General features: G+C 42.4%; 1 protein-coding gene across 1 annotated transcript in view; it reads right to left on the reverse strand.

The window, feature by feature from the left end:
• LOC133962273 (brain-enriched guanylate kinase-associated protein) overlaps positions 1-16,347 on the reverse strand; it is a 20,457-nt gene extending 4,110 nt beyond the window's left edge. The window contains exons 1-5 of the mRNA XM_062397806.1: positions 16,183-16,347; positions 13,921-14,082; positions 12,789-12,855; positions 3,596-3,703; positions 298-381 (exon numbers count right to left, since the gene is read on the reverse strand). Of these exons, the coding sequence (XP_062253790.1) occupies positions 298-381; positions 3,596-3,703; positions 12,789-12,855; positions 13,921-14,082; positions 16,183-16,253 (492 nt within the window). The 5' untranslated portion in view covers positions 16,254-16,347. The remainder of the gene's footprint in view (positions 1-297; positions 382-3,595; positions 3,704-12,788; positions 12,856-13,920; positions 14,083-16,182) is intronic.
• Positions 16,348-25,059: the final 8,712 nt, after the last annotated feature.

Here is a 25,059-nt window from a genome sequence, read left to right on the forward strand (position 1 = left end):
TATTGAAACCTGGTCATTGAATCTATTATATCAACTATTTATTATTTAACACTGATGCATTGAGGAATTTGATATATTTTTCCTATATTAAAAATGTGTATTACCCAAGGAAAGGTTTCTTATATACACCAATTTGTTGTGTGAGTAGATTGAGTCTATCATACTGGAAAAACTCTGTTTTACAAGAAAAAAACGGCGAATGGTGAATTTTGTGTTTTAATCCCAATTCAAAGCTTTGTTGCTGCAGCACAGATGTGACCTGACACATGAATGCAGCAGCAGTGCAGGGGAGCTCACCTCAGACATCTTGTGTCCCCTGTAGTGAGACTTGGAGCACTGCAGCAGCTGGGCGGCCAGGTTGCAGTCTTTCCTATACAGGTCCTGCAAAAAAAAAAGGTAAATCACTAAAACTGCGCTTCCCAAACTCGTTTACTTTGGCAGCCTGATAGTTGAAGTAAGCTTTTGACCGAGGGGATTATGTCGGCGCGGCCCCTGGGAAAAATCTGTAACACTTTATAGCACAGCCCTTCTAATTATGGTTTAATTATAGCGTAATAATCCGGAACTTGTGGGGGAAACTATTTCAGGAACGAGCACTGTAGTGCTACAACTGAGCAGTAGCAACAATAGGTCTAAAAATAAATCGCATCAATTCACTATTTATGAGGTTCTTATAAATTAATTATGGGTAAAAAAAAAGGAATCTGCCCTGACTGGGGTAGCAATTATTTGAGATTTATAAATGTATGAGGAGTTATATGGGTTTGTTAACCAACTAGAAAATGAAAATCATTGATTTAGTGGCCCGTCGAATCCACGGCGCACAGTCATCCATTGAAGCAGGTCGAGATTAATTAGTCAACGTGTATTTTTCACTTGACATCAAGCGTTTGCATCTTAATAACCAAACTTTCTCATTTGTGATATATCTTCTGTCTACACAGTAAGTGCTTATTTTAACAGAGGCGTCTGAAACAGTGCTCTCGCTTATCTCCGCCCTCCAGTCTACGAAGCAGCTGTAGCGTCGTTTATGTCTTTCTCTCTGCGCCCGTTTACCATAACGGGTGATTTTGATATTTTTTTTATAAATTTCATTCGGCCGAGGGGATACTGGGTTTGGTAGTTTTCGGTGGTCCTGTGCATGCACGTGTTTGCGTGGGTGTTTCGTCGGTTTAGCTGGTTTCTTTTCCTTCTTTCCCCTTTGTTCAATCCGTGCACATATAAAGGTCAGTGCCAGCCGCCTCCCGACAATACCTCCAATCACATCAAAGCCTTCTCTTTGACAGTCTCAGCTCCCCCACCAGTGCTTTTTGAATCACTTTATTTCTTTTCACTCTGTAGCCAGGGGACAATCGTGCTCCCTGCAGTTTCTGTGGAAGGTTCAAAAAGACTTGTGAGACCTCAGCGATGTCTGAGTTAACTGTGTTGGTGCAGTTCTCCAGGGAGACACATCAGCCTTGTGGTGAGCTGGTTATTTCGACGTCTGTGTTTAACTAAATGTAGTTTTCTGTAATGCAGTCTATTAGGTAGTAATGAGCGTGGATGGATATCGAGACAATGGGCACCTGAGCACACAAGTCAAGGCCCCCCCACTCCTCCTCCTCCTCCTCCTCCTCATCATCATCATCACGACTGAAGCCATCTTCAGGCATGAGCTCCACAGATTGACTTTCACATATGAAGAACGCAGCAGGAGATTTTCCGGGTCAAATGCGTTCACACGGATAGGAACACAACGTTCAAGTGAGGGGGGGTGTCTCTTGGTAGAGCGGGCAGGACGCAGGACACAACGTGATCTCATGGTTTTGTTAATAGCTCATGCACACCATCATTAGCCCCTTACCACCAAAAGCTCTCGAATCCTGTGGTGTTTTCAAGTTGACACATTCTTCTATGTATGTGGCATATTCTTGTTTTCCCAGTTTGTTTTGGGCTCAGCTGGACATTTAACTCGGGGGGCTGGCAGGAAATGTTTTCGGAAAACATCTGCAGCAACAGACTCGGATGTTTGTGTTCTTATGTACAACCCCTCCGGTAACTTTCAGGAAGATGTTTGCATGTCTGCACTCAGCTTAGAAGAGACATACAATTACTATTAATAAAATCTTTTTCCTTTTGGACATTTTGAATCTGTTTGATGTCTATGATTGACTTTCGTAACACAAATGTCCGACATTAAATGTGTAATGATGTGCTGACTTCTCATGGATCTCAGGCATGACACAACGGAAAGGTTACTGGATTTCTTCATGTTATAAGCTTGCCTATCAAAGCTTGCTCTCTTGAGAACGTGCCTTTTCCGCTGCTGCTCCCTCTGATGGAACCAATTCTCCACCCACTCAAAATGAACCTTGACTCCAATCAGCCTGGACGGATCTGTGGGGATTGTCAAAATACTCAATAGCTCAGATGGGCTAAAAACCACCGTAGCCTTAGGAGACAAGAATCTAACCTAACCCGGAGCCCTCAGTAGAAATATCAGTAAAATCGCTCGAAAGAAATTGAGGCACCAGATTGCCACATGGCCCCTGAGCGGAGAGACACACGGCCCCGGCTCTAACTGGTGGCAACCCTGAGGATGCCCATAGATTTCTGGATAATCACGATAAAACACCCAGTGGCTTAGAGCTAATTCCTCTATCTGCTGTGGCTCCTTGATGCACAACTATCCAGGATGTGGCAGAAACACGGTCGATATCAGACTTTTGGCAAGATTTGGTTCACACAGGCTGCTGCCAATGTGGCAGGAGAATGTGTTTCTATCAGGACAAACAGCTTTTTGAAGAGCTGTCACTTCAGACTTGCGAGCCAAGTGTTTGTTTGTGCTGATGGAGCCGGGTAACTGACCAGGCAAGGAAAGCAACTTCCCATGGCCCCAGATTTCTGTGTCCCTTAAAGGAAGGTTTGGTTGTTTCTTATTTCCTGCAATAAACTCAGCCTCTAGCAGTTGTCAGTCGGTGCACGTTCATGTGTTTCGGGGTTGTAGCTTAGAAGAAACGTTCAATGGGAGGAGATGGGATGTATCGGTTGTATATTTTCAAGGTCTAGGAAACCTGCTAGCTTTTTACCCTAGCTTTACTCCCTCATGCTGCTGCTTAAACGTAAAATATGTAACTTCGGCCACTAAGAGGTCTCTAACAAAAGACCTTTTTCGATGATGGGCGTGACGCAGCGTGGGATCATGGGAGTTGTTGCATTGATGACCTTTACCGCTTGTGCCTTACTGGGAGAGCTTCATCAATGCGCAGCAATGACAATGACTAATCATGATCCATTACCACTGACCAATACAAACGGGAAGGGAAAAGGAAGCTAACTGGTAAAAGACGAAAAATATGACACATTCTGCTCCCTTGAATAAAATTGATTTCTCTGAGTTTGACTGTTATTGGAAAAAGTTAGGCTTATGCACATACACAAGTCCAAAATATTTATAAATAGGTATAGTTGTTTTTAGACACTTAAATGAAGAATGGTATCATATAATATCTGTTGGCAGTATGAGTAATGCCTCATGTGAATCTGACTTACTACAAACTTATTGCGCACTTGTCAGTTGGAGCAATTATTACACAATGCAGCACTGAGAACTCACATTGTCCTCTCTGAGTTTATTAATGGTGAGCTTCGCCTCCATGAGGTGGTTGTTGAGGACGATGATCTCCCGGCTGAGGGCTCTCTTCTCCTCCTCATGGTGCTGGGACTGCAGCGAAAAGAAAAAGAAAGAAAGAATCAGCAAGGGAGAGGAGACATCACAGAAATAAAAACAAAGGATGACAAGAGGTAGACAGAATAGACGATAAGAGGAAAGGAACGGTGTTAGAGGAAAGAGTTGAGTGCTGAGATAACAAGCGGAGGAAGAGGGAGCCAGAGTTGGAGGAGCGACAGAGGAAAAAAAAGATAATATAGAGGGGGAAGAAAAATGAGAGGAAGAGAGCTGTAAGTTACTATCAGTCTGAAGCCAGTGCCAGCAGCAGGTCTTAATTAAAAGAAGATTACACTTGCCCGAGTTCATATCATATCAATTACTCTGGGAGTAAGAGGAAGAAAAGTGGAGGGGGGGAGAGAGGAAAGAGGGAGAAAAATGAGGAGGAGAGAAAAGACAAATGAAGAAGTACTCGCTCCATTTTCAGTGATTACTGTCAAAGGAATGTAAAATGACTGTGCTGTAGTGACATTCCAGATCCGGGCCTGGTGATGTTGACGTCTGGTAGTCTGTCCTTCTGGGCGTCCACATTTATCTCATTTATCTCAGCAGCTTCTGCTCAGACGTCCCGGTAATGATTCGGATGGCCCTGACCTTTCATCCACTACAATCAGCCCAAATGTGGAGGAGAACCCACACCATAAATTACACATGAACACGGACGAAGAGCGGTTCCTCCAAAGTGAGGCCAAAGCTTCTCCATTGCCTCCTGCTGGCTGGCTGCAGCGTAGCTCCTAAATCCCGCCTCCTCCATGTTAGAGAATTGGACATGGACCAAACATAAAAGTCGAAGTACACGGCAATTAACATTTTCTTAAATTCCGGTTACTGTAATATATTGAAGCTTCAAAGCTGCGATAGATTTTCTCGAGACGTCATTATTTTGTTTATAATTTGTTTCCCGTCAGATTCATATTGCGCTCTGCAGTTAACATTGCAGCCTGTAATGCTCTCTCTCTCTCTCTCTCTCTCTCTCTCTCTCTCTCTCTCTCTCTCTCACACACGCAAACACACACGCACACGCACGACAGTAATTGTGAAACCTGCCACACAGCAGCAGCTGACAAATGATACAGCTCTGAGCACACGGCTGGGCCTCCCACTCCTCTCTCTGCTCAATGGCGGTGATTGTTTTGAAATACAGGGGTACATAGCCAGTATGATAGGTGGCAATTAATGTCACTTTAAGCCATAGGCCCACTTTGATATTTAAATCTAATTCTGTTATAGTCTCATTAATCAGCCGTCAAGACAGGCGGCTCTGTGGCGCTCCTTCTCCAGCTCATTACACCGGATTTCTATTTGTATTTTCTTGATGCTGACTGTGCAGACGTCCACATCAGGATGTTGTAATTTTAAATATGTGATTGTTCCCTGATCCGTCTTTAGAGTCAGTTTTGCTTGGAAGCTTTTTTAGGTGTTTTAACCTCCGCCCATTATCTGTTACGCTTGTCCTTTGAGGGTCATCGGGGGAGGTGGAGCCAATCCGACCTGACATTAGCCAGGAGGCGGGTACATCCTGAACTGGTCACCAGATTATCACACAAGCGAGGCACACAAGACAACTGGCAAAGCTGGCAAAGCTGCTAACCGCAACAGCATTCTACTGGTTTCTTATTTTACGTAAATTAGCAGATTAACTAAGTGGGGAGGAGGGATTCAACTCTGATTATTCTATCATCTAACATGTCTCTTGTGATAAAAGTCTTTCAAATGTGAAGGGATTTGTGGGAACTGACGGTGACCACGCATGAAAAAGCGTGAAACCAGTATAGTACATCTTTTAAATGAATCTACCACTTTGAAGTCAAGTGTAAGAATCTTTTTTTCCTCCTTCCACCTTCTGACTCTGATAACTTTGAAATATCAAGTAATTGCTCGGATTCTCTAACACGCTGATTTCTCCTTTTGCACTTGATTAGAGGCAAAACTGTCGACCTATAAATTTAAAATGAACAGAGGGAAATTTAAATGGGCTTGATGAGATGAACACGACCATGCGCTGGATCGTGGAGCGAGGGAGGAAGTGTAATTTTAATTACAGCGTTATATGGACAGAGGAGGAATCAGAGAGCACACAGGGTTTTTTTTCTCCGTCATTCACATTGTGTTGGATACACAGGCTGTCATCAAGACGTTCTTATCAGCTGGTGAACAGAACAGCATCAAGGAAAATGAATATGCAAATTACAACTATCATATCTTAAGGAGATCGACCCAGGGGAGGAGGATATTGTTCATCAGCGACTCGCTGCTGCCTCTGTGACCGTCTGCACGTCCACGTGTATTATTAAAGGTAAACATGAAGAGTGAACACACCTTTAAATTGGACTCAGAAAACACAGTTTACTACTCAGTAACACAAATATGTGATGAATTGAAACACTAACATCGAAAAACGAAAACCCGTAGAGCTTGTTTCAATCACATATTTGTTGTACGAGTGTACAAAAACTGAAAAGCGTGTCCGTTTCTCCGAGACGCCCTGGTTTTCATTTAGGTATTTTCTGCAGGAGATTCTGCTTCTTCACTGGACAAATGAAGCCTGAATCCCATGAGATGCAATTACTGCAAACGTGGGTTTAGAGCAGAGAACAGAAACGCTTCACTCCAGCTAAATACTGGAGTCCTATTTTTGGGGGGGGGGGCAAGAAAAAGAATAAAGAGAAATAACAAATCAGATTTTCTCAACCTAATTAAAAAATATTTTCCAATCAAAACACTGAAGATAATGATCCCCCCCCCCCCCCCCCCCTGAACAAAGCAGATTTTGAGTCTAGAGAACAGCAGTTTTCAGTTGGACAGCAGACACAGTATTGTATTGTTTCATCCATATATAACTTCCCATGTGATGCTAACAACGTCAGTTTGTGATGAATCAGCCAGGACTCTTCTGACAGTTTATAAATCACATGCACTGTGACTCATTAAAAGTGGTGATAATTTTTCCAAACAGAGTAAGTTGATTTCTACCTTTCAGAGCCAATAGGATCAGTGGGATTATCAACTGGACAAACCTCGCTGCACAATATGTAATCGATCATGATCAATATGTGCTCCACCTAATGAGGCTTTTTCTTGAGGTCCATGATATTGTTGGAAATATCACAGATAATAGTATTTGTATATTCTGTTTTAAATGATGTATCTTCAAAAGGCTTTGGATGCAAACATGGACATGGACTGGCTCTGTCCAGCATTCACTGACCCCTACTTCACTACATATGGACTTGAATGTAGAATGTAGAGGCCTGTGTGGTGGGGTCATCGGCAAAACAAAATGAAAAGCTTAGAGAAAATACTCAGTGGATTTTCTCTGCGTCAGTAATTAGGTCTCTGTTGCAGGATTGTGAATAAACTTGTTGCTGCTCTGCTCTTATTACATAATTTAACACAACAACTCAGGCTTGTTTTGTGCTGCTCATAAAATAACTAACTACCCCATAGGAAATATTAAATGTGATTAAAATCGGTCTTCGTGATAATTTAGATAGATTAGATGAGAATAAGGAGGAGTAGAATCGCCAGAGAGAGAAAGCTGAGACGTGCTGAGACGTGCTGCCCTTTCTCCTTCTGTCTCTGCCATCTTTCCTCCTTTCTAAGCCATGAGAACACTGCACGATGGTACATATTGCTCGGTTATTGACAATTGGTTGATCACTGCTTTTACGATGCATTGTGGCAAACAATGAGCGCATTGCATAGGGTCCACGGAATTTGTACAGCGCTTCCAAATGTTACAGTGAATTGAAGATGGATTAGTGAGGGGATTTCAGAAGCAGCCTATGTTTCTTAATTTTTCCTCATTGTCAAAAATATCATAGAAATACCGAAAAACAGAAGTGTGTTATCTTTATTAGTGATACCATGTTTTATACATTTTCTGAATTCTCTACCCTGCTTGCAACAGTTTGCCAATTGGGTCATCCCAAGGATGTGAAAGTAAAAAAAAATAGGCTTGATAGTTATTGAAAACATCGGGTCATTGCTAACATTACTCAAACTTCTGTTGGGGACTAGTTATTGCTGTGGATTAACACATATTTGTCTCTCTGTTGAGTAGGATCATGAAGGAACCTTGTGCAACAGTGTGGACCATTAATGTGTTTATAATAGTTTTTTGAGTATCTGACACAGAGCAGTACATTTATACTTTTACAATGACATTAACTGTTAGTAGATTATTTTTTTTATCTTTGTTTGTCGGTATATTAGCAGAATTCCAAAAAAACTACTGGAAAAGTATGGATAAACTTTCAGGAATGATATAGTAAGAGGCATTTTGTTGCAGATCCAGATCAGGGAGGTATGCGCTCTTCTTACTGCCACAACAGCTAAAGCATATACTAAAATGAAAGGATAAATGTCTGGTTAGATATGGAATTTGTGAGAAAAATACTATATTATACAACATTAACACGGGGAGTTAATAATAAGAGGTACTTGCATCTGCCTGGTTTCACATTGCTGCTTCTGTCCATTCTGTAGTTTTCACACACAGTTATGATTTACGACCGTGGTGTGAATGGGAGTCATTAGTGCGCTGCGGACAGGCCTCGCTGCTGCTCACTGAACAGCAGTGAACCACACGTACAGGTACGATCACAGAGCGACACATTAACACAGACGGAACCTCTGACACGTTTCTCATTCCCCACGGAGGTTGTTCTTCCCCTCACACATCTCACACATCTCACACATCTCAAACTGGTAAACGAAGACGAGCAGAGACGGAGAAGCGATCATTTGCTATCTGGTCTGTCCCTCTTTGTCCCTCTTTGGGGAATCTGTGACTTCAAAACAACAACAAATGCCTCCCTGCCTCAGGTTTCCATGACTACTCTGTTCCCCCGACCACATATTTCAGAACGACACATACAGTATTTATGAGCGTAAACCTCCACATTCTGTTTATTTCTCCTCTGTTTTTCTCACCAGCGTATTCACTTCTCTGTGTTTCAGATTTAGATGACAGCCTTACAAACGCTTACTGGACTGATATTACCCTCCATGAAACCGTGCAGCTCAAATGCATTGATCCTGGATTGAACAATATTGATAGTTTAATGCTTTTCTTTATAAAAACAACAGATCAGAGACTGAGCCACTGTGCTTTACAAATAAATTGTTCAGTATTGGTTATGACAGACAATAGACTCATGTAACAGGATCATATAATTCACTCCAGGATGCTTAGAGGAGGGATTGCCACTAGCAGTCATATATCATTATTGATTTCACTATTGATCAGTCTTTCAAAGGAGAAATAACTTAGTCTGTACAATATAGAAAAATAACGACAGATACCCATTATCACAAGTTAGAATCGAGAGTGGCGTCTTAAAATAGCTTCTTTATTCAGACTTATAGTCAGTTCAGTAACAGTTTCCACTTTCCAGCCCCCGAGGGACAGGAACAAGTCATAATCTCAATGTTTGAAAATAGGCTGATTTACCAGACTGATTACTATTTTGTTATTCATATTGATCATCGTGTTGTTTTTGATTATCTTTCCTTCTATTATGTCACAGTGAATCGGTTTTGTTATAATTAGGACATGATGTAGTTATATCAATCTGAATTCACCAGATAAAAAAAGTGGTGAAATAAAAAAAAGGATGAAACTGAAATCCATTCATCAACATCCTCAAGAAACACCAACCAAGTCCAGCTGCGTAGGTTCATGAGAACAACTCCAGATAAGTAACGACAGGCCTGTGGTTAGTGGTGGACGGCTGCTGCTGAACGGGACCTTATCCCTGTTAAGAGGGCAGTCACTGGGTAAGACTTTGATTTCCTGCCTGTTCCGAGCCGGCTGTTGGTTCACTGACCCTGCACCAGACGGATCGTAACGATGCTTCAGAAAAACAAAGGTTTTCAGCACCACGGACAGCTCCTTCACCGCTATAAGAACCACCCTATCACGTCTTGTTAAAAGACAGATGAAGATAATATCAAACACAATTGAGTCATTAAATGAATACAATCACATTTGTAGTTGACATTTTTAGCAGATAATTATGCTCTCTTTGCTGTCAGTGTTGGGTGTGAATCCTTGATGTTTCCTCTATTCTGATTCCGTCTGTTTGGAACAAAAAGGCTACAAGCTCAAGTCAGATAACGTTTTATTCTGTGTGTACCACTACCAACTGCTTCATCTGCTGCACAGTTTATCTGCAGATCAGATCCATGCTGACTGCGAGTACTTCAATGTCATCACAACACGCATCTTGTCAGCTCTTCCCGTTGTTAATCCCTGGCTGTGCTCTTTATGAAACAGGTTTTATTCTTCCCTGTTTTCCCGTTGACCTTGGCGGTCCAGGCCCCTCAGAACCTTTAATTACACGTCGGACTTGATTGAAGCTGCCTTTGTCACTGTCTGACTGCCTGTACTGTCTTCTACAAAGGAGCATACCCCCCACACCCCCGTCCTCCGCTTGAAATGCCATTGCATGACATGACATCAAAAGAAATGGCAATCCCAATGAGGCCTGCTTCCAAAAAGTACAAAAAAAAGCATACTTTCTGAAGCCACGAAGACCGATTTGCTTCACAGAGACTCTGCTAGACAGACAATCCCTTTTGAAAAGCTACCAGTTTTCACATTGATGCATGCGTGTAGCATATAAGAGGAATGAGCCGTGGGGGGAGATATTCCAGGCTCTCTGTCTGCTCAGGATATGACAAAGCAAGAGGCATTACATCGGAACATCACAAATAATAAGCGGCAAATACCGTAAGACAGATGGTGTTGTGAGTGGCTGTCGTCTGGATGTACAATCCTGTATTCCACGTCCGGGTTGATTTATTACAATTTCCACACATGACTGGTTCACATGCACGAGTTCACTCACTGGGGACTCACGGCAGCTTCTGCATACAAACTACTCACAGTGATGTCTTAGGGATCACTTTCGGAATTCTAAAAATATCTGGATTTCTAAAAATAAAGTCCTGACCTGAAAATAAGAGTTTTTCTGCATAAAGAGCCAAACAGCAGCACAAGCAGACAATGTTGGGGTATAGATGTGTTTTAAAGTCATTGTAGATTGTAGACTTGTAACTTAGTTTATATCACTGTTCACAGCACTAAGAGTATTTAGGAAACCCAGTTTAACCTACAGATGTTTCCTGTGATGTGTATTGCTGCCATGTAGGAAATAAACACCTGATGATTCAAAAAGACTGAAGTCTGAAAAATGTCCGTCCATCAACCTTCCGGCTTTATGAAATTATATTACATAGAAAAATATTCGAGTAAAATAATTGGAGGTTTCATGTGGAGTAAGTTGTTGTGTTTCTTGGTCAGGAATCTGGTGTTGGTTGCTTAGACACGTGATCTATTCAGTCTGAATAAACCTGGAATAAACAGGCGGTCGGTGTTCTGCAGCAATGGCAGCACAAGTGACGTCATTGCTCATGACAACGGCAACAACAGCTAATTCTCCGCTCGGGGTTCTGTGTACTGAGTCAAGCTTCACAGCACTTTGAATAAACAGGTGAACGGCCCTTTGTGCAGCGGCAGTGGTGCTGCTTCATGATTCAGTGGACTGAGTCCTGAAGCCGGTCTTTACTTGCTGGGACTCAATTACTGCAGGTTACTTAGACAGTTTCAGAGAGAGAGAGAGAGAGCTGCAACCAGCATCACCACAGCCAAGCAAACAGCCCATTCATGACAGACTGGTTTTGAACGGGCACTGTACTCGTCACTGTCAGGTCACAATGCGACCAGCACACATCCCTGCTTAACATACACATATGCAAGTATCTTAAAATGTGAAACGACTCCTGCCGCTTTAAATAGAAACAGACAAGAAAGCAATAAGCACCATGAAAATCAGCTGAATACAGAAATGCATTCATGGCACAACGAGTCAATACCCGAGCAAGTGACAGCTTGTTCTCTGTTATCTTCACACACTCTTCTACCATCAGTGTGTGTGCTCAGAGGACAAGCCCACGTGGATCAGACTTTTGATGAGATTAAGATCCACTTTAATCAAGATAGTGTAAGTCGGAAGGTTGGCCGTCGCTGTACAGCCGGCACATCTTCACAGATTCTGGCTGATGAGTCCTCAACCCGAGGCTGTGGGGGGGGGGGACTCTCAGGGAACCTCTCAACCTGATGTGATTGGACAGCCGCTGCTGAGGTGATCAGAACAGCAGTTAGTTGTAATAGTTTTCTAACAGGGCTGCATGGCAGAAAAGACCAATTACTTTGGACATTGATTGTGCTCCCTGACTGTGATCATGTAATTGCTCTGAGAGAGATGAGAGAGTGGTTCTGCTGCTAAACAGGTGTGTTCAGGTCGATCAGTGCGTTTCTCATCTCTCAGACAAGAGATGGAGAGAGAGAGAGAGAGAGAGAGAGACAGTAAACTTCATCTTGTTTCCTGGTATGTGTGAGACCATAGCTCATCCTCATATTATGATTATTATATAATGAACACTGTATTTGAGTTATGAAGCTTGTGTGTTTATCCATATTTTGTCTCCAGCTTTAAACTCCAGTTTGGCCCCAGCATCTTCCCTCTCAGCACGGCTCCTAGTATTTAATGCAATACAGTAATTAAATCACATTATATTACACTACTTATCTTTTGGCTGAATCATCAGTGCCAAAGATGAGCATCATTGTCAGAAGTCTTGTATCCTAGGTATATATTCATGTATGAGGTCATAATTTCTCCTTTGCTCTCAAGCGACAGTTAAGTTGATCTTTGACTCTGGATGTAAAATGTCATCACTTTTATCCTGCTAGATGTTTGTTTCAAATTTTGAGGCATGGTGAAAAAGGGTGTGTGTTAAGTTGTTGCAGTGAAACTACTCACAGTATCTACAGGCTTTGTAATGATCTTCAGTCAAACATTATTTATATATGTCTAAAATCATGTCTCTTCAATCTTTTCTTTGTTTTGCCAGAAAAAAATAACACCTGACAAATTCAAAGTAGTTTTAAGGGTTTCCCTTCACCATCATATTACAAATCAAGACATACGTTTGGTTGAGTTTGTGCCAGGCAACATGTTGACACTGATTTGTAATGATGTGTATTTGAAACACTTCAGCGAGACTCTCTTACCGTCCTGTGCATCTTGTCCTCCAAATCCTGGTTGATCCTCTGCAGAGCTGCATAACTACTCTGGATCCTAGAAGAACAAAAAAAAGGAAGAAAGTCTTAAAAATGCCAATGACAACATATGTTTTAGTTCAAGTAGAAACAAGCACCAGAGAAGCAGCACTTCAGTCGAACAACATGCATCATTCAGAGGGTTAAAATTAGGCAGAGAGCAGGGGTTAGGCTCAGCCAATGAAAACAACGAGAGGGAGGGGATTAGAGAACAGCTTGAGGATCCATCGCAGGGTGAGAGAGTCTCCTAGGCACATCTAAAAAAGGCTCCAAACTTCTGCTCTCTAACTTTCAAAGTTTTTGTCCAAAGATTCAAAGAAGAGTTTCAAGTTTATTTAACCATTAGAATTATCACATTTATTTATAACATGACCAGGGAGAGAACACGGCTCTGTCTCACCAGAGGGCTTGAAGCATTTGCCGTTAGTTTATCATCACACTAAATTAAAACTGATATCTGGAGGCCACTCAATTATTGCTATAATAAATTAAGAATTATATCAAAGTTATGAAAGATAATAAAATGCTAAAATGAGTTTTTCTTTAAAAACATATTTTCCAAGTTTCATTGGCAAGAGGCCACATTTCACCCATTGCCCATTGATTTTTGTATATGTCGGCAAATCCTAGTGCCGGGGCTGCCCTTTAGGGGACGCTAGTCAGTTATGTTGCCACACCCATTACCTAAAACCATATGAACGTCTGGGGGGGGGGCTGATGCTATGCAAATGTAGTTTGAACCTCGTTCAACGATGTTATAGCAATTTCGTGTCACGGCGAGTTGATGTGCTTTGACGGCACGTCACTATGATGGCGTTTTGTCTCCAATAAACACTTTAGCTTTTAAATGTGGTTGAAAATAAAACGATTTAACTTAAAGATTACAAAAGCATTTATGTTGCCGTTGAGCTGTCGCAGCTTTTAAATGTCAAAGCATTTGAAACCACTATTTATCTTTCACTTAATCCAAACTTCTTCAGCATCCCGGCATAACTTTGTTGGGTTCCCTCTTATTAATGGGAGATTTGCACATGCAAACAAAACCAGCCCACTGAGTCATGTGCAAACACACACACACACACACCTGCGTAATTTCTCTGTAAACTTCTCCAGCTCCTCCTGGGCCCGGCGCAGCTCCGTCTCCAGGTACTGCCGTGTTGAGTCGAACTCCGATTCCACCATTTCTAGTTTGTGGGTTGTGAACGACAGGCGTTTACGGAGGTCGTCCTTGTGGTCGTGTAATGAGCTGAACAGAGAGAAGAGACAGAGTTTAGGACACAGGATTTGATACGACACAACAACATCGGTGATGTTACCAAAGTTTGTCAGACTCAAAGAGCCGAGCAGAGAGAGGGAGGGAGAAAACAAATAGGCAATAGAGTGAAAATTGAAGTGTGCATGTGTTTGTGAGGGAGGGATGGAAAGGGAGGAAGTAGCTGGAGTGTAATTCAGTTTGGAGCGAGAGAGGTCCCAGGCAGGGGGAAGGCTGTGGGGCCGATGGGGAGGAGGAGATGGATGGAGGAGGAATACAAATCATGTCCAATTCACAGGGAGGGAGCCGAGCTGGGAGAGGAGCTCCCAGCGGTGTAATGGTGAATTGGTTTATACAGCCCTCCCCACCAAAATCTCTGAAAGAAAAGGAAAGGGTTCTTTTGCCCCCAGATGCAGACTGAGGGAGATTCATTGACGAATAGGTGGAAATATGAGAATGAGAGAACGATAATGGACCACATCTTTGTGTATGAGCGAGCTTTAGAAGACAGAGAAGAACAAAGAGGATGAAACAGTGAGAGCAGAGATTCAACACCATCACCAATGAAAACTTACCACACAGGCAGCAATATATTGGTTGTGCAGTTGAAGCATGTTCGAGCGTGGGGGATGAACACACACTGACAGGCTTCAATGAAGGAAGGGATGAGGTAATGAAAGGTGAGAGACGACGAGCAGGGGTATTGTGCGCTCTGGGATATTTAGCATTTTGCCAGACTGATGGATGCGTTGATGGTTCAGTGCTGCTGTCTAACAGGCACAGCAAGAGCACCTCCATGTTCACGTCAGCCCAGAGCCTCAATTAGGAAGCTGGCACCAAAGAAGGAGGACATGTTTTCCACAGTCATTGTCAATACATGGGGGCCACATCAGGCAGCTTAAGCACAGTAAGCCTTAAAGGTGTTGGTATGCCGAGTTTGGCCGTTGTGTTGAGAGTAAGGAGGAACCCACTGGTTTGTGGTCTGCCGTTTAGAGGCCACAAGTTTGGCTTTGTGTCCAGAACCATCTTGGTTTTTGAAAACCAAAAGTTGCAAACATTTGGAGGAGCGGAGGATAGGCCCGACTGGGACCTCAATGACACTGCACACCCACTTACACCTGCAACCTGCAGCCATTGGGCTGCACAAGCTATCAATCACATGGTATCCGTGCCCCAATGTAAATATTCTATTTGACCCAATACAAGATGGCGCCATGAACGGCTGCCTCAGCGTGTTGGTGCGCACTTCTGTGTTTGTTTTTAGTATTTAATTATTGTTGTTTTTATATTGTTGTTTTATGTACAGTGCACCAACCACACCAAAGCAATTTCCTGTATGTGCAAATATACATGGCAATAAAAATAATTCTGATTCTGATTCTGAAAACCTTAAGTAGAAACACACTCAAAGACTTCTGTAGAAGTTGAATTATTTTTGCAACCAGTTGAGTTGTCCTCGAGAGAATTTTCACACTCTCCTGCATTGGCTTCACTTTTCAGAACAGGAGTCTACGATCAACACTGTAGTACTCATAGCCTACAACTGCCAATTTCTTTCATAGTCTGCTCATCCTGCCCAGTCATACAAGAATCTGGTCAATTTCTCAATTTCTTGATAGGTTTCTCAATTTCCAGACAGATTTCTAGATAGATAAAGTTTCAGCACACTCCGCTCGCCTGACATTACAACTCAACAAAATCTTTACAACCTCTCTGTTGTCTAACAGCCCACAAATGATGTTGTAAAGTCACATGGCCGAGGTCCAGAGAGCGATTGTACGTGTAAAATTGCCCTGGGCTGTTATCGCTAAGTAAAGCCAGTTTAATTAGGTCTGAGAACACAGCGATTGATTTTTTTTTTAGGGTATCCAAAATTCAGTGCCGAGTTAACTCCGATGTAGATGTCAGCTGATACATGACGAGAGAGATACGGAGATGAATGATGGTAATGAATACATGCCACATTATGTTTTAAATAGCTTTTTAATGGCCATGATCTCCCAATGAGAATCCATTGTCATTAGTCACTCTGAATCTGATGAATTCACCAATAATGAGGCTGATGTTTGAAATGAAATCCCCAGATTGACTCACCTTCTTTTCTGATGTTTGCAACCATTTCTCTGGGCTTTGAGGGCAGTTTTGCCAATATATATCTTTTTCATATTTTTCTCTCTGCTCCAGCTCTCATGTGTGTATCGTTGTTGCCTCTGCTGCTGCTGCTGCTGATGCTGCTGCTGATGCCGACACTGACGCTGGCCGGCTGAACGTTGCAGCCAAGTTTGAACACTAACCACAAACCAACAGTCAAAGCTCTAAGTCTTGCCTGGGGAGGCAGATAGGAGTTGGCTATCTGTGTTGACCCTGGCAAGAGAGCAGAGAAAAACAGCTTTGAAGTCCCACAGCTTTAGCAGCACATTTAGTTCTGTGGACTCCCAGCAAAAAGAAAAAGGAGAAAAAAACACAGCGATTATGTATGCATTCAGAAAGTAAGCCGGTTTGGAGCAGAGCTGGGGGATCAATTAGATCAGTTCAGTAAACAAACTTTAATAGTAGTTTGAATTATTGAATCTCCGGTTGAACTTTGCCCTTTCTATTCAATCAATCATCCCAAAATAGAAGCTCATTTGAATTCTAAAAACGTCCCCGCGTTAAGAAACACGGACTGTAAAGAAAAACATAAATTTTCCTATCGCTTGATCCTCCTTTTCGTTCGGAGCAATCAAATGTGGTCACCACAAACTGCAGCACCTAATGGGATCGTGAGTTATTTACCAGCTGACCACAGAGGTGACTGCTCAATAAATCAGTCCTATGATGAATAGGCTTGCGTTTCCATTTTCAATCCTTCATCATTGCTTGGAGGAGCTGTGGCTTGAACTCGGGTCTCGCCTGCATCGTAACAACTTAATAACCTGCCACAGGCAATCATAAAGTGCCAAAATAAAACCTGTCTAGGTGCATGTCTCTTTTCACACGGCTGCATTTGACAAGCCTTGTTGATATAATTGCCACACATATTCTCTAAGCCCCTCCTCAAGCAATGATTGTGCAATACAGGCACCATTAAAAAAAGCCCTTTGGCATCTAACCATGCTATCAGAGTTTCGGGCTTGTGTCTCTGTCCTGCGCCTCTTTGGATTTGGGGACGTTTTCGCTCCTGTACCAGCAGCGTATCTCTTCTTTTCTTGACAATAAAACATCATTCAGACCTCACCTTCTCTCTTGTACTGTTGACAAATGTGTTTAAAATACGAACAATCTGCTAATTTCCCGCCTTTCTAGTTCAAGCTAAACAGTGTCAAGTCAAAATACCAATCTGATCTTACATCTTTCCCTTTTTCCTGCTATTTGAGCCATCATCTTTTACATTTGCTACCTTTTGCTAGCTTCCCTTTTGGGAGCTATCATATCGTCCATCTTTATCTACAGTCTGTGGTTGGGGCATTAGCTTATGTTAGCTAGCGACAGGTGATATAATCGAGTACTAGCAGATGTGTTGTATGTGTAAAATATTTAAGCTGCGTTTTTTAACTACAGAGTGAAGTCAATGACCCATAACGCCCTAGAGTTGCTAGATACAGGGTTTGTATCTAAGTTGGTACATAAAATATTACCATACGCACCATCTATCTTCCCCGAATATCACCAACTTTAACTGGCCACAAACATTTCAGTGAGTCGACATGTTTGGCTTAACAAACCCACCACATCCCGTGCTTAAGAGCTAAGTAAGCACAAATGCATGAGTACAGACGGGTTGCCTGCGGCGTCACTTTTATCAGTCCCTGCAGAGTGGCAGGGTAACAGTTCAACAACAAACTGGAATGAATGTTTTGTCGCCTGCTGCAATTTCTAATGGCACCGGTGCTTATTATATTTAATCTCCCTTCAACACTAGCTCAAGAAACAATGGTGGTGTCTGAAAAACACAGTTACGGTTGCTACAGCCATTTTCTTATCAGCAAGTCACAGAGAGAGAGAGAGAGGGTGAAAACGAGGGACAGAAATAGTTGTTGAATTGGGGAGGAAGTGCGGCTGTATTGAATCCATCCCCACATGCACACACGCACAAACACACGCCCTGCAGTGGATATGAAATACTGTACTGAAATACCCTCACTGTATCACAACACCTATCCAGGGGGATAAACAGCAGATCTCAGTGCCTCTGGTGTTGTTGGGCAAGGTAAACACAATCCACCTGAAGGGAAAAAATCTGAAATCCTCAGAGAACCCCGTGATACGCTGTAGCTGCAGTTTCTCCATCGCAGAGATAAACTCCAGACAGTAAAAGATATGCAAATCACACACACGTTCCTCTCTTCAGAGTTCCCTCATAAGAATTAAGAGGAGTCTAAAGATGAAAACACATAAACCCTCTTTACCTGAAACACTTTCCCCAAGAGTTACAACCTGCCATAATAACAGGCGATGCTCACCACAGGGAGTACAACAAACAGACTACATTCTTCAAGCAAAGCTTCATCATACTTTTTCTCTTCTCATGAGACTGGCAAGTGACTCAGTTTATATTAAGAAAACGACATAAATGTAAAACCCATTAAAGGTCAGCATCCATCTTGGATTTACAACAAGGAGCCTGTGTGGTGGTTGCAGGTTGATTTACGAGTAAGGAGCCATGGGAGGTGAACAGGGAAGAGCTACAGCCTGCCACATATACTATTCACAGGAAAGCATAGTCTGCCACATATACTATTCACAGGAAGCATAGTCTGCCAAATTTACTATTCACCGAAAAGTATAGTGTGCCAAATATACTACTCACAGTGATAAAACAAGGGCATTATACTTTAACGGCCAGGGTGCCATCCTTCACAAACTCTTCCACTAAGTGAACGACACACGGAGACCCAGGCAACCTATCTACTGTAAACAACAAGCACTTAATGTTGCAGTTTGGAAGATGTTATTATTAAGCTTTAGGCACTTATCTCTATGGATCATGATGACACTGTATTAACCAAAGTACTGCTGAGCTCGAGGAAAATAGGGACATCGCTGCAGAGAAATGTGCTGGGACAAAAAGACCAGTGACATGACAACAGTCCGATTGTCAACAAGTCCTCCATGTCGCTTCTACACTTCTTCTCTTTCCGGTTCAGGACAAAAATGTTTATTCTCATGTCTACTGTAAACTAACTGTCAGGCTACACCCAACAGCCAAGTGGCCTCACTGAGCACAGAGACTGGAGACTAAATCTGCCTTTGTATATGTTTAAAGATCCATGATTAACATGGTAGAAGTAATTATTCGCATTAATGCCGAAGAAGGTCTACCAATGGAAAGTATCAACGCATTCAGCAAAACATGGGGACTATTGTGTGATTACAAAGGAAACCCAAGTTGAACCAGGATGTCATAAGCTGTGACAGCTTTGGTTAGATTTTATATTTATGTTGTCTTTTAAATAACTGACTCACCCTGTTTCTTGCCCTGCTTCACTTATTTTTAGCAACGTGAATTTGCAGATCCTGGCAATTAAAACACTGAATACAGTGCTAGTATTACTGGTGGCCAAATTAAGATCCGCGTTTTAATGAAGGAGAGTTGTCCCTCAGCTCTGTTGCATGACTCAGAATGAGGAACACAAGCCAAAAGTGACCGAAACATAAGCAAAGATAGTTGGTAACATTCTTTTTAAGTTTTTAATGTTTTCCCTTTAGGCCGTACCATAGTGGATGAAGCTTTGCATAGGAGCCATGTGTACGGGTATCTCCTCTGATGCAACACTCCAGAAATACAACGGTCTCCTGAGCATGCTTCACTACCAGTGGCCAGAAGCACAGCTCTGTGGATTAAGTCACCAGAGCAATGATGATGACAAGTCAACACATTCTTCTGCCTGAAGACAAGAACGCGTGATTGCAGCACTGTTTATCCCTCCTTTTAATTTCTATCTGCATATAAAAAGAGACTCCAGCTTAAGTGGTTAAAAGGAAGTACTGACTTGCCTTGAAACTAATAGAACTTATACAGTACCTCAACTTGTTTAACATAAATGAAGAAATCCCCTGTCCCTCTATATTTCAGCCAACGAGTCAACGAGTCCATTTTTGGGAGTCAGAAGTTAGCGAGCTTGTGGTCTAATGCTCCGTTGAGACTATTGGTCAGTAAATCAAAGCTCGAGACCCAAAGTTACGATTCTCCCACTGCTGTCATATGCCGTGGATCGTCAGCAACTCCTGTCAAATGGAGCTATGACCACTGTTTAATTCATTCCCTAATGCTGCCCCTGACCCATGATGCAGGCTTCTTCTCTGTGAGATACCCCTGTCTGTGACGCTGCTCTCAGATGCTCTGTTCCATTCACTGCCCTCCTCTGCAGCTCTGGTTGCCTTTGTGTAACATGCACATGCCAGGGTTTTGAGAAACGTAGTACTCAACTGTGGGCTGTATTGTGTTGCGCACTTAGACGTCTCACCTCTTTCACTGTGTTACGTTGTATTGTCACGTGCTTTTCAAATGCAAACTCAGTCATTCGGAGCAGATGGATTTGCAGGCGGCGATCACAAAGCTGAGGGCATGGACGGTGAATCCAAGAGCCCGGCTTGCAAACACACAGATTTCTGCCTAGGCTCAATGCCAGGAGTTAGAGAGAGTCGTGCATTAACCAGAAGGTCTGCGGTTCGATCCCTGGCACCTGCAGTTTGCAATCCTGAAGTGTCCTTTGGAGAGAAACCGAAACCCAAATTGCCCCAGACGGCTGTGCCAACAGTGTATGAGTGAGGCATGATAGAAAAAACGATCTGAAAACGCTGTATGAATGTGCGGGTGAATGTGACATGTATTGTTAAGCGCTCCGATTGGTTGATGAGACTTGAACAACACTATAGAGATATGTCATTCCAATTACCATTTACATATTTTGTTCCCCCGCCAGCCCCAGGGGGGTTCTCCATACCCCCATGCATTCTGTCATGGGAAATATTCCATATACCAACACTCCTGAGAGGCACATTGTGAGTGGGCACTGCAATCGTATAATAAACACCTGAAGTGTCAGTTTTACAACTAAAGCCCAAGAGGTTGGATTGAAATACTCAAACTAACACAGGTTTCATTTGCATTGATTGACAGTCTGCGCTCGGGAACTCAAAGTACAGTATAAGACAGAGGTATCCAACCTGACCATGTTGTTGTACGTCACGTCAGACCCAGGCTTTTGAGACATGTTCCAGCACAAAAAGCTCATGGGGATAAATTAACTGATAATGAATAGTTTCCCCTGCTGCACCATGACTCATCAAACTCCCTCCAGCTCCTCGATGTATCCTTGGCCCTTAAAGGCTACGTCAGTCAAAGCCAGGAAGTTTAATCTGTGCGAGTAGAAGCTCGTGTGTGTAACAACCTTCAGAGGAAACAGAGTCTGTCAATCAATTATGACAATTTGTAGGCAGCTTTCACACTACTCCTGATCAGATCAGATGACAGCAGGGGGCCACAGCAGGAGTCACTACAGGGGATCTCCCTCACATCACGCTGTGGAGAGTGTGTGCAGTGAATCGAATCGAATGGAACCCCATCTGTCACAGAACAACTTTCTGATCAACAATTGGGATTTGTAGACTACACTTTTTTTAAGGAGGAAAAATCAAGGGCAGAATGTTCGGGAGACATGGATGGTCTTACGACAGTAGGTGCATTGTGGGTACTCCTTTGTTTGTTTAGAGCTCGCCCAATACCAGGAATGAAAAAATCTGACTTTCTATTCTGTCGCTTGCAAGTCCCCCAACCTTTCGACCATGAAATACCAAATTGTTGGAGCAACTTTCTTCAGTATTTCAGTTTTCCAAACCTGAGTTTCTTCTTCTAAAGGGAAAAGGATTGAAATAAAAACTGTTTTACTCAAAAGTTGTCTGTTCGCCAAACCTTGAGTGGAAGCTTGTGGAGAGTTGATTTTCACATTGATCAGATCTGAGGTCTGTAACCTCAGGGTTTGGGTTCGACTATTTTCATTTATTTAAAAAATGTGTCTTTGTCTTTTTGCATCTGCCAATATCCAAAAGGAAATGATTGTGTGGGTAGATAAAAAGAGACACTGCAGTGAATGAAACAAATAAAAGAATGTCTCGGGATTGCAGGGTTTCTTTCGGTCTCGACCTTGGCAGCACCTGACTGGTGTAGCCAGGTTTTGGCGAGGTTCTCGACACAGTTCTGTTGAGTCTATTCAAAGTCAGTAGGAAATTGGCCTTTACCGGAAACACCAACTCTTTTGGAGAGACTGTATGCCCTATTTAAAAAATAACTTCCCCTTCAGTTCAGTGTACTTTAAATGATTCCTCTGAGTTTTATATATTTCTCTATTTATTCTGAAGGATACAAAAAGGACTGTGAAAAAGAATGATTGCACAACAAACAACAAACATGGACAATGACGGTTCAGCTGAACCACCTGCTTGTCCTGATTTTACCTTTTGTCAGTAGCATAAAGGAATAACCCTGTGAATAACATTGTGTTGTGAAAATAATTATTTTGGCATGGAGTAGGTTTCTTTAAGGATGAAAAGCTTTTCAGAGTATGCTGAGGATGACAAAACAAAACAAAGCAAATAAATGCATATTTCCAGGAAAACCTTCTCTGCAGTAACTTGGCCAAGTGTAGCCTTCAGATTTATCAGCCCACATGGAGTTAAAGTCAGCTAAGATGTTTACTCTTTCATCAAGGAGTTTAGCCTACCTCAATTCAATTTGTTTTAAAAGCCAAGGACACAATTGTGAGATCTCTTTCAATTATGACCCTGATTTTTTTTTTAATCTTCCCGGTAGTATAAACAAAGGATTCATTTAAAAAAGCTGATAGAGTTTGCGTTTTGTAGCTGTATGTATATTTATCTGTGTATATTTATTCTCCGTCTGCTAACTGATTCAAGACATGAATCAAGAATATTATGTCTTCTACACAGTGGCACAGTTCATTGTGCCCGTCACCTGTTCATGAACTGTCTAACAAGTGACAATAATCAGACCTCGAGAGAAAGACGGAGTGAGGCAGTGCACTCGGAGCATGATTCACACAACTTATGCGTTTGTGTGTCAAGAGCACTGCCTGAGTTATGATTTCTCAATTTCTCCATTGTTGAAATTCTGTGAAAGAGAATGGGTTCAGTCCTCTGTGAGGTTGCCACGACAACACAGTCGTGACATACCTGTGTACCCGGCCTGGCAGAGGAACAGAGGTGCTCGCCTCGCAGACTGTTAAGATACAACACTGCAGAGAGAGAGAGAGAGAGAGAGAGAGAGAGAGAGAGAGAGAGAGAGAGAGAGAGAGAGAGAGAGAGAGAGAGAGAGAGAGAGAGAGAAGAAGAGCGCTGTAAAGAAATGGCTCTTTCTGCCAGAGTGGTAACTCTTATTCAGTAAAATGAATTAGATTCAGAATAAAGTTAATGGATTAGTACATATTTAGCACAGTGATATGTTGCCGTTTATAGTAAAGGGTTAATACCTGGCCTTTGTCTTGCTAACACATGGCTATCCCTAAGGATGGCAAACCCAGCGTTCCCATATAAATAATTCAATCTATGGGATTGCACCAGCACAAATGTCACTCTCAAAAGAAACAGATTCCAAGTGACAGGTACACACTTGCAGGTCCGGTTATGTGCACAACTGCAGGTCTGACTCTCTGTGTGGACGGTAACAACTTTGTGAACAATATCTTGCTGGCACAGCAAATACGATTTCAACTAGCACTTCAGCTAAATACAATGCAGCAATGAAGCAGACACAGAGTTGGTGATCTCTTATGGAGGTTAGACACAAATTCAGTTTCTTTGCGAGGGATCAATACAATTAATCTTTTTTTTATGTTTGCAGTGAGGTTGACTTTAGTGCTTCACACCTGGCCTAACTGACCTTTCGGCCACATGGGGGCAGTTGAGACGAGCTGTGAACCCTGATGTATGATCACCTTTAAGGTTTTATGGCCAGCATATCAGTCACCAGTAGCCTGTGTACACTTTCAGCCGATACTGAATAACACAAGCCTTCATTTGGAGTTGCTGCTGTGTTTGGTGGCATAATGAATGCGAGGCTCAATATGCTCCTCCTCTAACCCTCTCCATTTAGCTTGGCACAACCGCCTGAGGAAAATATCTGGCTGTTTAACAACCACATGCTTCACTATGTTTACAAGTTAATGCCAAACAAGTAGTGAACAGGTGATTTTTACAGCTGTTTGGCTGCAAACAGCTGCAGGCAAATATGAGGCTCCACCAAAATAATTTGTGAAGTTCCAGACTGCAGTTCCAGGAGGATTCAGACACCCGGCCGTCTTTGCTGACATTGAAAGTGTCCACACAGTTAATATGATACCTTTCCCCCTGTAGAGCACATTACATGTTGGACAGCAGTGCCGAGCAAAAGAGGTACAAAAGGCCGTGAAGACCAAATTTAGAATAAAGATTCCTCTACTTTTTTCTCTTCATCATCTCGGCCCAGATTGGACAACCGGAAATCCACCAAGCATTGCTCTGCGGTGGGGGACCAGGGGTTAATGAGACTGTGCATGTAGGCTGAACATACGGCGGCATGCACGGCCCTCCAGGGTGCAATAAAGTATTTATTGAGGTGTAATGGGTGCAATAGCTGAACAGTTTGTTCAACATGTAGCTCGTAACAGCTCTGTTTGCTTGTTTGTAAGTGTTTCACGAAAAAGGCTGTTGCCTGTTGAAACAGCATGTTTTCTTCTGCCCAACACAACCGAGGCTGTATCAACAAATTATTTTTGCTATAATAGGAACAGTCTCTGAACCATGACACTGAACAACAGAGATCAGGACTGAAGCTAATGAGCTGCATTAACAAAGCAAAAAAAAAAAAAAAAAAACGATTCAGGGCTAAAATGGTCTTCGTGGATAAAACAAAATCATGTTGAAGCTGTTATTTTGAAGACCTTTGCTTTCACTATTTTATATGTGACATTAGAAGGCCACACACATTCTTCTCTT

Source organism: Platichthys flesus, chromosome 10 (assembly GCF_949316205.1).
Source record: "Platichthys flesus chromosome 10, fPlaFle2.1, whole genome shotgun sequence".
Taxonomy (NCBI): Eukaryota; Metazoa; Chordata; class Actinopteri; order Pleuronectiformes; family Pleuronectidae; genus Platichthys; species Platichthys flesus.